Raw genomic sequence first — 16265 nt, 5'->3', positions numbered from 1 at the left:
GGATTATGCCAAGTGGCACAATCTCGTTAGTCTCGTTACCTTAAAACTTCAGAAAATCATAACTTTTGACTCGGGTATCTAAATCAGATGATTTTTTTATTTCACATAACTTTTCGAGATCTATGCAATGACACCTCATTTGACATATTTTATCTCAGAAACATAGTTCAGATCTGTAAAAAAAATGGAACTATTGTTACAAATTTGAACTATGTTAATGGAAGATAAAATATGTCAAATGAGATATCATTGCGTAGATCTCGAAAAGTTATGTGAAATAAAAAAATATCTGATTTGCATATCTGAGTCAAAAGTTATGGCTTTCCGAAGTTTTACGGTAATAGGACTAATGAGATTGTGTCACTTGGCACAATTCTGTGAGTTCCCCAGGGGAGGGGGCGTCACTCAATTGAAAAAAATAAAAAGAATGTAAGTGACGCGGGGAGAGGGTAGCGGCACTCAGTGACGCTGGGTCCCCCTCGCGTCACTAAATGACCCTCATTGGTAAATATCGTGAATCAAATACCAAATTAATAAATTAAAATCTCAAAAAAAAACCAATTGGTTAAAGAGCCCGAACAATTACTCAGACATAGGAACAGTGACCAAAGTGCCACTGTTCCCCAACTTATTTCTCTAAATGCCACGCCAACAGTGCAATTTACCAACCTGCCACGAGGGCAAGTTCGCCCAACGAAGTAGCAAACTCTGTGGGATGATGTGTCACATTCCTGGTGGACACGTAATTCGCTTGTGTCAGTAGCAAACTCTGCAACATTTAATCCTGATACGCTGGACAAGTTTGTTGGGGGACAAGGCGAACTATGTGTGACATCTGTCTCACATGCACATAGTTCGCTGAGGGGCAAGGCGAACTATGTGCCATATGACACCACCCCCAGAGTCCGCTGACAGGACTAGCGAACTTGGTGACAAGTGGCAACATCTGACCAAGTTCGCTGAACCATGCAGCGAACTTGGTGACACGTGGCAGCTCCTTGCTAGTTCGCTGCATGGGCCAGCGAACTACCTGCCGACAGTTACAGTTCGCTGGCCCTTATAGCGAACTTGTTGCTATTTAAACCCACCCCCTCTTCCCACTTGCAATGTATTCTTCTGGTGCGATTGTTGCTGAAAGAAACCAAAGTTTTTTTTGCTACTTCTGTCTAATTTCACAACAAAATGAATTATAGTATGAATAATATAATCGCCATTTTATATTACAATAGGAGGATTTATTTTGGATCGAACGGTCAAGTGTTCGAAGGAGATACAAAGATGTTCCGCATGAGCACCCGTTGCAAATATAATGACCTGAAGAAAATAATATACAAGCAGTTGAGATTACAACGTGGTCAGTCCCTCTCTCGACTGATTTCTAGATGCGCCTCCGGTAACCCGGTGCAGTGGATTTCTGTGGAGGTTGTGGAGGATGAAGATATCTCGTTAGTAGTTGACGCATTTCGATAGCATGGACAATCGTCATACATCGAGTTTTATGCGGAACTAAACACTGGTGGAGAGGCAAGCACTCAAATCTTCGTCCCGACCAGTTACGACATAGACATTAACCGGGAGCTACTAGATAGTGCGGAAGATATGCATGTGTCACCATCCCCGCCACCATCACCCCCACTAACAATGCCTTCAGATGTGATTCCTGCCCATGACATGTATGATCCCTCGTGGCGTACTGATAGTTCCGAGGAAGAGGTTGATGAAGGTCTTGTTCCTGATAGTGAGTCATCAGATACAGACGTTGATGGTGATTTCGAAAGGGAGCCGTCTAGTGCATTGTGTCAACCGATTCCATCACCGTGCATTGTTGGAAAGCATGACCCACCACCAGTGGCAGGTGAGTGGTTTGTAAGTAGGGGTGTAAATGGGCTAGGCCGGCCTGTAGGGGCCTACGGCCTAGCCTATATTAGGCCAGACTTGGACTATTACAAATAGTAAAATAGAACAGGCCTAGACTTTTAAAAAAACCTATTTAGAAAATAGGCCATAGGCTTTTTAGTACATGTCGAGCCTATAAGCCTACATGCCGGCCTACATTATATTATTTATATTAAATAAAATAATTAAAATTATTATTTTAATAATTTTGAATAATAAAATAATATTATTTTAGTTATTCTTTTAATTGTTGAATGTTTAATAGGTTTAAGCAGGCTAACAGGCCAAGGTCAAGGCTTTTATTTTTTAAAAATAGGTCAGGGCAGACTTGTAATTTGGGGCCTACATAGGCTAATAGGCTAGGCCAGGCACAACGCTTTTTTACACAAACCTAGCTTATCTAAGTCAAAGCCTAGCCTAGCCAGCCTATTTACACCCCTATTTGTAAGGTGGTTTTTAATTTAATTAAAATGGTATTAGTAATGACATGTGTTCGGCTTATACAGGAGAGGATACTATACCGTTTTGGTCACAAATAAGCCATTACACGAATATTAACCGGAAACACCCAGATCAGGAGTGTGACGAAATGCAAGGGGCACAAATACCAAACTAGCAGATGGGTCAAGAGCTGTATAAGGACCATGTGTTTGAAAGCAAGCAGGATGTACTGATGGCAATAAAACAATAATGTATGGCTGAACATCACACAGCCATCGTGGAAAAAAGTGATACGAAAAGGAAGATAATGGTTTGTCAACAACACAATGACGGATGTTCATGGAGGAAAGGGGCATATAAAAAAAAGGCGGTACTGAATGGTTTATAGGCATATGGAACAACACCCACATATGTGTTAGTCATTCACTTTCTCAAGATCACAAACAACTCGACTCAAATTTCATTTGTTCATTGATCATCGGTAAGTCAACTAGCCTTTGTGTTTATAAGCTAAATATTGCGTAATGGCTAATGTCTTCTTCTTTCACAAAACGCAGAAATGATACAGGAAGAGCCAAGTGTTAAAATTGGTCTAATCCAGGAAAGGATTGCATCAAGTCTAGGATTTCATATCTCATACAGAAAGGCATGGAAAGCAAAGCAAAAGGCTATTGTCAGGGATTTTGGGGATTGAGATGAGTCGTACGCATTTCTTCCGAGATGGTTAGATTATATGTTGTTGTTTTCTCCAGGTTCTGCTTATAAGCTTGACGTGAATGATCATAGGATTGACGGTCGTCTCGATGGTTCGCACAAGGTTTTCAGAAGGGTATTTTGGACATTCAAGCAGTGTTGTGATGCTTTTAAATATTGCAAGCCTATGCTCCAGATCGATGGGACACATTTGTATGGGAAATATCGCGGAACACTATTGATTGCTACAGCCATTGATGGTAACAATTACGTTCTTCCTGTTTCATTCGCTGTTGTTTCTACAGAGAATATTGATAACTGGTCCTAGTTTCTGGCTATGTTGCGAATCCATGTCACTCAGAAAGACAAAATATGTCTTGTTTGAGATCGACATATTGGCATCTTGACTGCTGTCAATAACGCTGACCTAGGGTGGCAACCACCAAAAGCTTACGATGTGTTTTGCCTTCGACATGTCGCAAGTAATTTCAATCATAAGTTTAAGAATGTCATGTTGAAGAAGCAGTTGAAGAAGTTAGGTATGGTTTTTGTGCAGAACATGTTTCTAGTGCGTCTCAACTTTAACATGTTACTAATGTTATTCATATTTGTTTTAATGAAAAGGCTATACAACTTCGCGGTTAGATTTTGATGCTGGTTTGGAAAAATTTAAAGAAACAAGCCCACAAATTGCAGCATGGATTGATCGTATTCTGAAGGAGAAGTGGAGTATTGCTTATGATGCTGAAGGAAGACGATTTGGCCACATGACTACAAACCTGTCAGAGTGTGTGAACAAGGTCCTTAAAGGTTCCAGAAACCTACCTATCACGTCTTTGGTTCGCATCACATACGCCAGGCTAAATCAATAATTTTTAACACATGGCCAGGAGGCTCGAGAGGAGATGGACAGAGGTAATCGTTTCGCCAAAGTTTTCTGGGTAAAATATGTTGATTGCCAACAAAAGGCTGCAACACACTGGGGACCTCATACGACAGACAGAAAACACGATTTGAAGTTCAAGAGTCTTATAATCAAAGAACTCACCGAGGCGGAAAGAAATGATGGGTTTCTTTAACTGATCGGGCATGCTAGTGTGAAGAGTTCACTGCTTTCAGGTACCCATGTAGTCATGTAATTGCAGCATGCAAATCAGTTAACCATGACCCCTTATAGTACATTGATGTAGCATATACTGCATCATATCAATGTCGGGTATATTTCGGACAATGGTACCCAACTGGCAATGAAGATTTTATACCACCAAGCCAAGGGCCAATCATACTCCTGAATGTTTCACTGAGACGTAAAAAAGGCAGGCCACGAAGTACCCGCATCCATAATGAGATAGATCAGCACGAAGGTGTGATTCCTCGCGCAAGATGTGATTATTGTAGAGTTGTTGGCCATGACAGACGTTGTTTGCCTTGACAGACGTCATTGTCCATCTCGACAGCAAGGCTCATAAACGCTTTCGTTATCGTGTCATATAACTTGTTGTTTGGAACCTTATGTCAATCATTTGCGTGTTGTTACTTGTTTTTCTATATGTATTTACTTATGCGTGTTTTTATTTCATTTCGTTATCGTGTTAAAACCTTATTTGAAGCAGTGTTCATTTTGTAACTTGTTTAGTAAACTTGTGAATGTTTGTGGCAATACTGTCTCAGTATATAGGGGGTAGGTTTATATAGGGTGCTGAAATATAGCTGTTGCACCAAGTTCGCTGCCCACCTCAGCAGACTTGGTGCATTTCAGCCAAGTGGCATGCTAGCTGTTACACGTAGTTCGTTGACTTTGGCAGCGACCTTCGTTGCATGCAAGCCACATGACTTGGCAGGTGGGAACGTGCAGGGAAATAAATGCTGCAGAGTTCGCTACTGACACAGGTGAACTACGTGTCCACCAGAAACGTGACACATCATCCCACCGAGTTCGCTTCTTCTCCCAGCGAACTTGCCGATGTGGCAGATTGGGAAATAGCACTGTTGGCGTGACATTTCGAGAAATAAGATGTGAAATAGTGGCACTTTGGTATCTGTTTCCCTCAGACATAACCCTATTCATCTCCAGCTTATCGATCTTCAGTTCCAAATAAAAGCAGTTCAGTTCAACGTTCCCTCTCAAAATTTGAAAGTTTTTCCTTCAATCGTGAATGGAGGCTATCTATCTATGATTCATTGATCTGAATCCTCTCTCTTTTCTCACAAAAGATTTCGTTCCTCTTCATTCTATAACTTATCACCAACCCTTCAATGTACTTTTCCCTTCTTTATGCACAAACGCTTCTTCTTCATACATCATCATCAATCTTGTTTTCTCACCCGATTCTTCTCTCGAAGCTTCCAAAGGAGCTCGTTTCGACGCCTCCCAGAAGCCCGATTCAGTTTTTGACTTGTTCAGAAAATGGGGTTTCTCAAAACCCCACTTGGATCATATCATTACAAGGGAGTCATGGTTAATTTCTTGCAACCTCAACAAAAGGGTTGTGCCAAAGTTTCAATTTTTACTCTTCAAAGGTGCTTCTTCCTCTGACATTGTTTTCATAATAACCAAGACACCGAGACTCCTCCGCCGAAGCCATGAGAATCATATAGTCCCTACATATGAATTGATGCTTAGATTCTTACCATCTGATAAAGGAGACCTTGGCTTGTATAATCCGCAATATGCTTTCCTTTAGTAGTAGTTAGATGAGACATAATGATAAATTGTTGATTGATTGTGGAGTTTCTGATTCAAACATTGCCATATTGCTTCTTAAATGGCCTAGTATATTCTCATCAACTCAATTGCTCAAGCGGGTGGAGAAATTAAAGGAATTGGGGTTTAACCCTTCAACTTCAAAGTCAGCTTTTAGTGGTGCATTGCTTGCCAAACATACTGTCAAAGAATCCAAGTGGGATGAGAAAGTTGATGTCTTTAAGAAGTGGGGTTGGTCTGATGAAAACATTCATGAAGCATTTGGGAGAAATCCTAATTGTATGTTAGTATCTTGTGATAAAATTAATGCTGTGACGAGTTTTTGGGTGAATGAGTTGGGTTGGGATGCCCTGGCCCTTGTCAAAGGAATAAGTATTCTTGGCAATAGTTTGGAGAAAAGGAACATTCCAAGGGCTTTTGTTGTCCAGTATCTACTGGCAAAAGGTTTGATAGACAATAATGACAGCTTATTGTTGCCTTGCTAACAGTTATGCAAGCGAGCGCGCAAGTATACGCGACAACAAGTAATACAGGGCGTATTTAAGACCCTAATATCGTTCTCACAAGGATCTTTAGTGTGTGTAACTTGACTAAACTTTGTAATTGCTAAAACTGAATTTAATCTAAAAATTGGGTAAAAATAAAAAGAAATTAACTGATCTCAAAACTGAGTTAAAATGCTACTGATCAATGACTCTAAATAATTTTTTTTATATTTTAAGATTTGATTTCTTGAGCTGAAGATTGGGAAATGGAAAGAAAGCAAATTAAACATTTGATTGAAAGAGATTTTATATAAAGAAATTAGTAAACATAATTAAAAGTGAGATATTGGAAATCAAATGAAAAGAAATTTGAGTTGTTGAGAAATAAGTTGTAGAAATAGGTTGAGTTTCGGTTCCCCTTCCCAAGGGCCACTGAATGAATGCTAATTACAAATTATTAAAAATTAACTCCCAGTTAATGGATCTTTTCTTATTGATTTTAATCTCTTAAAATCGTTCTGTCCTAAACAACATCTGCATATCTCTATGTTAAATGAAGCAAAGACTCAGATGAATCCAGTCCAAAAATTACATGGTGGCTGTCCTCATCTCTGAGTGACAGCCCTTGAATGCTCTCACACTCAAGTCCATGTGTTTAATACATGTCCAGATTTAGTCATCTCTCAATGACTAATTCCTAAAATAAAATCCATCATCAGGCCTTAATAACAGACTATTTAATTGCAAGCACAACATTAAACAAAAGGGAATTAACTTTTAACAAAATCAATCAACAAACATCCATATTGTGGTTTGAGTACCTACACCCAACCTTGAGAAAATTAGCTCATACCCATGAGGATTGAGCTACAAACAGCAAACGAATATTCAAATTACAGAAACTAAAAATGCAGAAAATAAAGGTACAACATGAGTCCTAATAACCGGAAAATTCTCAATGTTGTACCAACATGCATCAAATTTTTCCTTTGTTGGTAACTCAAATCCTTAGGCAGCACCCCACTAACTAAGTAATTCGCTATGTCAGCATACCATGGGGTTGTGCTAGTGGCAACCAAAAATAGTTGCTCACCAGGAAAAGTTTCTCTAATGTCATGTTCAACTACTCTTTCACCTTGCTACCCTTCATTCAGCCTAGACAAGTGATCAGCCACTTGATTTTCAGTTCCTTGCCAATCTTTAATCTCCATATCAAACTCTTGAAGGAGAATGACCCACCTAATTAACCTAGGTTTTGAATCTTTCTTTTCCACCAAATATTTAATGGTTGAATGGTCAGTATACACAATGACCTTGGTGCCTACCAAATATAATCTAAATTTGTCAAAGGCAAACACCACAGCCAAAAGTTCCTTTTCAGTCACTGTGTAATTTAATTGGGCTCCATTTAAGGTTCGGCTGACATAGTAAATAGAGTGAAAAACTCTATTTTTTCTTTGTCCTAACACAGCCCCACTGCCCAATCACTTGCATCACACATTAACTCAAATGGCAGTGACCAGTCCGGGGCTATTATAATGGGAGCAGAAATCAACTTCTGTTTTAGCTCCTCAAAGGCTTTAAGACAAGCCTCATCAAAATGGAAATGGATGTTGATTTCAAGCAAATGACTAAGAGGCTTAGAAGATTTTGAAAAATCTTTTATAAACCTCCTATAAAAACCAGCATGTCCAAGGAAGGATCTAATTCCCTTTATGTTAAGGGGGGTGGCAGTTTCTCAATCTGGTCTATCTTGGCCTTATCAACCTCTAAACCAGCCTTAGAGATCCTATGTCCTAGAACTATGCCTTCCCTCACCATAAAGTGACACTTTTCCCAATTGAGGACAAGATTTGTCTCCTCACATCTCTCTAGCACTCTTCCCAAACTATCCAAATATTTTTGATATGAGTCACCAAAAACACTGAAGTCATCCATGAAGACTTCTACAAATTGCTCTATCATATCTGTAAAAATAGCCATCATGCACCTTTGAAAGGTGGCTGGTGCATTGCACAACCTAAAGAATATTCTCCTAAAGGAAAAAATGCCATAGGGACAAGTAAAAGTGATTTTTGGCTGGTCCTCAGGGGCTAAGGCTATTTGATTATAACCTGAGTAGCCATCTAGAAAACAATAAAACTCCCTACCAGCCAATCTATCCAACATCTGGTCTATAAAAGGTAAGGGAAAATGATCCTTCCTAGTGGCTTTGTTGAGTTTTCTGTAATCCATACAGATCCTCCAACCTGTGACAGTCCTAGTGGGTATCAACTCTTTTTTTTCATTTTCCACAACAGTGATCCCACCCTTTTTAGGGACACACTGCACTGGGCTGACCCAGATGCTGTCAGAAACATGGTATATTACCCCAACATCCAGCCACTTAATAATCTCTTTCTCGACTACCTCCTTTATAATTGGGTTAAGTCTCCTTTGCTGCTCCCTAGAGCTGCTGTTTGGGTTAGTCAAAAGAATTTTGTGCATGCAGTAAGAGGGGCTAATGCCTTTTATATCTGCTAAAGACCAACCTATAGCCCTCTTAATTTTTTTTAGAACAGCCAGCAGCTGTTCTTCCTCCAAAACAGTGAGCAAATTAGACACAATGACATGCAAATTGTCTTTTTCTCCTAAATAAGGATACCTAAGATGTTTAGGCAGAGGCTTGAGCTCTAACAAAGGAGGTTCTTCAATTGAGGGTTTGGGAATTTTTAATCCTCTTGGCTAATTCTAATGACTCAAATTTTTTATTTTTCCAAACTTATTCAGATATGGAATTTAGCCATTTCACAACTTCATCTGAATCAGTGTGACTTAACTCTAGACCCTCACACTCAGAAACTTCCATTGAGTCCAATGCAAGTTTCATGTAAAAAAATTTTCTTTCACCACACAATCTATGATATCCATCCTAGCACACTCCTCTACATCCCTCGGGTATTTCATGGCTTTCAAGATATTAAACTTAACTTTATCCCCATTCACATTCATTGCCAACTCCCCCTCCTTAACATCTATTACAGCCCCACCAGTGGCTAAGAAAGCCCTTCCCAAAATTATAGGACCCTCTCGGTCTTCCTCATAGTCCAAAATAATAAAATCAGCCGGTAGAATAAATTTATCTACCTTCACCAAGACATTTTCTACCTTCCCTTCAGGATAAACCAGGGACCTATCAGCCAACTGTAAAGTTACAGTGGTAGGATTTGGCTCACCCACTTTCAGCTTGTTAAAAACACTCATAGGCATTAAATTTATACTAGCACCTAAATCACACAATGCTCTGCCTATGTAATGGTCCCCTATGGTGCATGGGATTGTAAAACTTCCTGGATCTCCTAATTTGGGAGGTATTTTACTAAGCAAATATTGACTGCTCTCTTGTGTAAGAGCAACAGTCTCAAACTCTTCTAGCCTTCTTTTTCTTGAAAGAATTTCTTTCATGATTTTCACATAAGTGGGCATTTGTTCCAATGCATCCACGAATGGAATGTTGACATGCAACTGCTTTAGGAGGTCTAAAAATTTCCTGAACTGATTGTCTTGCTTCTGTTTTTGCAACCTTTGGGGAAAAGGTGGTGGGGGTCAATTTGAGACAACTGGTGTCTCAACATTGGGCTTAAATGCTTGACCCTTTTGATTGGGTTTTTCCATGGAAATATTTCCTAAAGGTGGGTCAATAGGGGTCTGAATTTCTGGTTCAACCAGAAAAGGCAGGGGCTCACTATTCTCAGCCCCTTGGGGGCTGTTATGGACAAAAGAATTCTGAACAGGTTCAGAATTTAATTTTTTTCCTTGCAGCACCTTTTCCTCTTCTCTTTTTTTTAATGTGGAAGGTCTAACCACAGCTTCTGGCTGATTCACAGATCTGCCATTTCTGAGCTCTATCATATGACATTGCTCATTATTTCTCCTAGGCTCTTTAGTATTACTAGGCAAGGTACCAGGGGTCCTGCTATTCATAGTATTTGCTAAATGGCCAAGTTGGGATTCTATATTCCTCAAAGATGCAGGAATACTTTGCACAACAGCTTCCAAGCTGTTTTGCTTAGTTTCATTCTTAACCAAATACTCCCTCAACAAAGCCTCTAAGGAAGAGGTAGAAGAGGTAGACATCTCACCAGCTTGGTTTTGAGTAAATGGTGCAGAAGACTGAGCAACAGGTTGCTGCCTTTGAGGTTGTTGGAAATTTTGAGGAGGAAAAGGTGGTATGGTTTGGGCATTAGAGGGTCCAGCTTGCTGCCTTTGCCCTTGGAAATATTGGGGCTGTTGATTCTGCCTCCAACCTTGATTAAAATTAGTGGAAAAATTATTTTGGTTCCCCACATAGTATACAGATTTTGGGTTGGATGGGCAGCTACCAAACAAATGGGGCCCACCATAGAAAACACAAGTTTCACCTGTGTTCACAGCATTGACTTGAGGTTGGGTACTGGAACTTGAGGTTGAGACAACCTTGCCTCAATGGCTTGTCCTTGGGTTTTATTAAAGTGGATAGTGCATCAAACTTGGCTGAAAGGGCTGTTACTGGATCTACCTCATGTAAACCAGCCACTCTCCTTGACTGATTTCTCTCTTCAGGCCATTGGGCATAATTTTGAGTCATTTGTTCTAACAACTCGTGGACTTGATTAAAGGACATGGACATAAACATTCCATTAGCTGCAGAATTTGCTAAGGCTCTGTTTTGGGTGTTAAGGCTGTTGTAAAGGGTTTGCAACACTTCCCAAGAGGGCAAGCCATGGTTGGGACATTGCTTAAGAAGGATTTTAAACCTCTCTCACACATCCACTAGGGTCTCACCATCCTTCTGCATGAAGTTGGTGATATCACATCAGGTTTGCAATATCTTGTTGGATGAGAAAAATTTCATGATAAATTTTTCAGCCAATGTGTGCCAATTAGTGATGGAGTTGGATTGAAGGGAGTTCAACCACTCTTTAGCTTTATCAGCCAGTGAGTGAGGGAAGAGCTTCAATCTTATTACATCATCTGAGATGTTGGGATTCCTAAAAGTGTTGGCCACTTCTATGAAATTCCTAAGGTGCTTGTGTGAGTCTTCCATCAACAGACCATGGAACTGCCCCATATTTTGGAGCATTGTGAACATGACAGGTTCTAGCTTAAAGGGCACTCCATTAATAGGTTGGGCAATACTCGGGTCCAACTCATCCAGCACAGGTATGATGAAGTCCATCATGGACCTATCATTGTCATCTATTATTGGTGGGTTCTTTATCCTCGCAGGGCCTCCTTCATTCCCATTTACACTTCCTAAATCCTCTATTTCTTCAAAATCAGGAAGTGGGATCTGCCTAATTGCTCTCTAGGTTCGTCTCCTAACTTTAAAGGTCCTTTCAGGTTCAGGGTCAAAAAATTCTAAGAAAGGGTCTGGAGTTGCACTCATGCACCCTTTTTACTAAAAAAAAGTAAATCTACCTAGCTTAAGCAAACAAAATTCCTATTCAGTATTTTCTAAAAAAAAAATCAAACAACCAACCAAACAGAAAAGAATTTGAAACAGCAACAGTAACCACAAACAGTTAGTGTTATAGAACAGTAAAAAAAATTAGACTAAGGGAATGAAAATAGAAATAAAAATAAAAGATAGACACGAAAAAATTAAGAACCAAAATAACGGCTATGAAACAATAGACTAAAAAAATTAAATGACAAAACCACTATATAAAACATGCAGCAAAACAGAATATCAACAGAACAGAATTTTAAGCTACCAATATTCAAAGGAGTATAATAATATCTACTATCATAATACAGAAACAAAATTCAAATTAAGCTAAAATAAAAAAAATAGCAAAAAGAATTAGCTCAGCAACAGCAATCACACAGTGAAATCTGACAATGTACGCCTTCGATCCCCGACAACGGCGCCAAAAACTTGTTGCCTTGCTAACAGTTATGCAAGCGAGCGCGCAAGTATACGCGACAACAAGTAATACAGGGCGTATTTAAGACCCTAATATCGTTCTCACAAGGATCTTTAGTGTGTGTAACTTGACTAAACTTTGTAATTGCTAAAACTGAATTTAATCTAAAAATTGGGTAAAAATAAAAAGAAATTAACTGATCTCAAAACTGAGTTAAAATGCTACTGATCAGTGACTCTAAATAATTTTTTTTATATTTTAAGATTTGATTTCTTGAGCTGAAGATTGGGAAATGGAAAGAAAGCAAATTAAACATTTGATTGAAAGAGATTTTATATAAAGAAATTAGTAAACATAATTAAAAGTGAGATATTGGAAATCAAATGAAAAGAAATTTGAGTTGTTGAGAAATAAGTTGTAGAAATAGGTTGAGTTTCGGTTCCCCTTCTCAAGGGCCACTGAATGAATGCTAATTACAGTTTATTAAAAATTAACTCCCAGTTAATGGATCTTTTCTTATTGATTTAACTCCCAGTTAATGGATCTTTTCTTATTGATTTTAACCTCTTAAAATCGTTTTGTCCTAAACAACATCTGCATATCTCTATGATAAATGAAGCAAAGACTCAGATGAATCCAGTCCAAAAATTACATTGTGGCTGTCCTCATCTCTGAGTGAGAGCCCTTGAATGCTCTCACACTCAAGTCCATGTGTTTAATACATGTCCAGATTTAATCATCTCTCAATGACTAATTCCTAAAATAAAATCCACCATCAGGCCTTAATAACAGACTATTTAATTGCAAGCACAACATTAAACAAAAGGGAATTAACTTTTAACAAAATCAATCAACAAACATCCAACGTACCTACACCCAACCTAGAGAAAATTAGCTCATACCCATGAGGATTGAGCTACAAACAACAAACGAATATTCAAATTACAGAAACTAAAAATGCAGAAAATAAAGGTACAATACGAGTCCTAATAACCAGAAAATTCTCAATGTTGTACCAACATGTTCAGATCTCCACAGAGATTGTGACACCCTCCCCTGTATGCATCCTAGGGAAGTGTCTGCTAAAACCGATTAGAGTCGCAACGTTATCATATAAAGTTCTTATTTCGTAAAAACATTTTGTTGTCACAATTAAAAATCTTGTCTGGAAAACAAACTTCATAAATTCAAACAGCTAGTTAATTTTTAAAAGGCTTTCGCTGCGCAAATAGTAATTTTCTTGAAAACAGTCTGTCTTGCAAAAATCATGTAAATTAGAAATCACAAGCTTACAAAAATTTTCTTTTCTACGAAGAAACTAGATATCTGGGGCTTTACGGTCATATAAATTATATGACAATCGGAGGTCTGTAGCCCCAGAAACAGAACTCGCAAGGTACTCGATAAATCAATGTATTTTTCCAAAAACCTCCTGACTTACAAAAATAATGATAAATCAGGCTTACAAGCTTTGGACATAATCTTTATATAATTTGAAAATAGACGACTGGGGTTTTACGTACATATAAATTATACCTCATTCGGAGGACTGTAGCCCCGGAAACTGAACTCGCAAGATGCATGAAAAGTCAGCGTAAAAATCCGAAATTTGAGTGCTTGCTTGATTCATTATAAAATCTTCATACTAAAAGTCAACTGAACTCATATTATGTATAACGAAATCCCACCCTACAGAATCTTAATTATTGCAATTAATCATCATCATCTTACCTATTTCTAGCCAATTAAATCACACTTTACACCGAAAAAAACATAACTGACTCAAACTGAATTTCTGAATGACAGTAACAATATACACGGTTACAGGGATTCCATGGGAAGACATAATTTCATAATTCATCAATGCATCACCTAAAGTTCAGAGTCCAGACTCAAAATTAACAATCTTCATAACACATTAGATACGAATATTCAGCACTTAACCACACAAGACAGTGCACACACTGTACACTTAAAATTCGACAAGTTCAGAATGCACAGAATGCGTATATATCGCCAGAAAATGTAGGTTCATAGCACTAATGTGCACATACTAACTAACACAGTAGAGATTCCATTTTGGCTCCATCAAGGGGAATTCCAACTGCGACTTATGCGGACTGAAGCCAAGTGTCCCATACCCTGGTACCTGAGGGATGCCTATATGTTGCATGCTCAACCAAATGCCCATTTTTATCAATTATTTCGGTTGTCAAGACTGCATGTATATGGATGCATGAGATGCTATGCTTTGCTTCACACACACATGACCAAATGCAAAGTTATGATGTTCATGCTGATAATCAGAATTCAGAATCAGAAATCGTAGCTCACATGTCTATGACACCAACTTCTAAGCAGAATATATCTCCACAAAAATCGGAGTTTCAACAAGTCATATTTCAATTCAGAGTACGAATATTTCCAAACAGAATTTGAATGAGGCACATAGGCAACATATAAAAAATTCCAAGAACTAAGTTAAGAGTCACAAAAGGCTAATCCACCAAACACATACCTCGGTGCTTATAACCTTTTAAGCAAATGTCCTCAAACAGTCCAATAAGCTAGGATCTTGCACACCTAATCAAATATATATTATATATCAAGTCAGAGTCTATTACATATTTTTCCTAAACATACATAGCTTTTTCATTCCTCTTAACCATTGGTTTCCAGTCGGTTTCCATGGTTCTTACACTAAACTGATTTCTGACTTCTTATTAATTTAATAACTCATTAACAGCGAAGAAATCCAAAATCTCCATCACAGACAGATTCTGTTTCTTAGCATTAAAAGGTGCTCATGATATATATTCATCTACATAACCAACTCTACTAGGCCATTGGTGCGCTAAGGGGTCTTTAACATGCTATCCAATTGAATTTACCACATGCAAAACTAGACATACAATATAGTCCCACAAAACAGTCCAATAATTTTACGATAGAGCTATTTTCCAAGCTCACCATTTGGGTTTTTGAGTTTCCAAGCACTAAGTCCAAGTGAGCAGAAACAAGGGCAGAAGCAAGGAATGGAAATTGAAGAATAAACTAACTTCCTAAGACATGCTTGGAAACCGAAACAGAGAAAAGGAAAGGAAGGGCTTGAGACTCGGATTACCTTCTTGAATGTGATCAAGGTCCACAAATCGGTCAAGAAGGTAGTCCCCAAGGTAGATGCTAAGGTTCTCACTCTTCTTCCCTCCAAGGCTCACGCATTCAGCCACATGCGAGGGAATTTATCTACTCTCCAAGAACCGATTTCCAGCTGCATGCAGGGAAGAAATCCCCATCAGAACCGGTTCATGAAATGAAGAACAAGGAGATAAAAAGTACCCCACCTCCTTGATGACGGTTGTCTTCGGCTGAAGAAAGAGAAGAAGGATGGCTGTGAACTTATGATTGATTCTCCTAGCTGGTGTCTTCGGCCGAGCAGAGAAGGAGAAAGGATGGAAGGTTGGAAGATGGACCTTTCTCTTTGGGAGCTCACGGCGTTGAGGAGTGGATGGGAGAAGTGTATTATGCAAGTCTAGGTGATCTTATTTCTGTCACGAAGCTTACGGCTATGGAACTAAAGAGGGATCAGTTTGTAAAACTACGAGGATGGAATCCTTGGTCATGAAAAGGGCTTGGCTGAAACATGCAAAATGGAAACCAAGTGTCCAATGAGTGTATAAGTGGCGGACATGCAAGGAAAAGGGGCTAGGTGTCGCACATGCAATGGCATGGAGAGGTTTAGTTTGACACCTCAAGGACATGCATCGGCTGAAGTAGTCTTGGATGCTAAGGCTTGTAATCAGAATTTTCCTCCTAGTCTAAGCGCACATGTGATGGGGATTAAGGTGATTAGATGTTGCCATGTGTTCTTACTTGACTAAGGTATAGCAACTATAACCTTTGTAAATTATAATTGAAATTAATCCTATCCTAATAATATATGGAAAGTCGAATTCCAGTCCATACTCCTAATTGCACTTTAAATAAGTCCCTAGTCATGCGGGATGTTACACCCCCCTAATTTGTACCCTTCTCTTACCCTACCTGGAATTTGTCCCATGCAAAACAAAGCCTACCTTGGATGCTGTTGCTGGCTGTTAAATCCAAAACAAAGCTTCACATACCAATGCATTCTAAAATAACGTGTAGTAATTCTTT

At 38.8% G+C, this 16265-nt stretch overlaps 1 protein-coding gene and 1 non-coding gene across 2 annotated transcripts; both read left to right on the top strand.

Annotated features, from left to right (window-relative positions):
* The first annotated feature begins 3541 nt into the window (after positions 1–3541).
* On the top strand, positions 3542–6219 carry LOC133312173 (uncharacterized). The gene is made up of 4 exons (XM_061513328.1): positions 3542–3569; positions 3655–3840; positions 5245–5686; positions 5805–6219. The coding sequence occupies exons 1-4, from the start codon at positions 3542–3544 to the stop codon at positions 6217–6219; spliced, it is 1071 nt and encodes a 356-aa protein (XP_061369312.1).
* A 4736-nt stretch (positions 6220–10955) lies between these two features.
* Positions 10956–11061, top strand: LOC133312202 (small nucleolar RNA R71). The gene has a single exon (XR_009751649.1). It is a non-coding gene; the product is annotated as a small nucleolar RNA R71 (small nucleolar RNA).
* Positions 11062–16265: the final 5204 nt, after the last annotated feature.

This window comes from Gastrolobium bilobum, unplaced genomic scaffold (genome assembly GCF_033153095.1).
Source record: "Gastrolobium bilobum isolate Gb01-03AN ecotype WA unplaced genomic scaffold, APGP_CSIRO_Gbil_v1 utg16099, whole genome shotgun sequence".
In the NCBI taxonomy this organism is placed as follows: domain Eukaryota; kingdom Viridiplantae; phylum Streptophyta; class Magnoliopsida; order Fabales; family Fabaceae; genus Gastrolobium; species Gastrolobium bilobum.
This window is presented reverse-complemented; position numbering and strand designations above follow the sequence as displayed.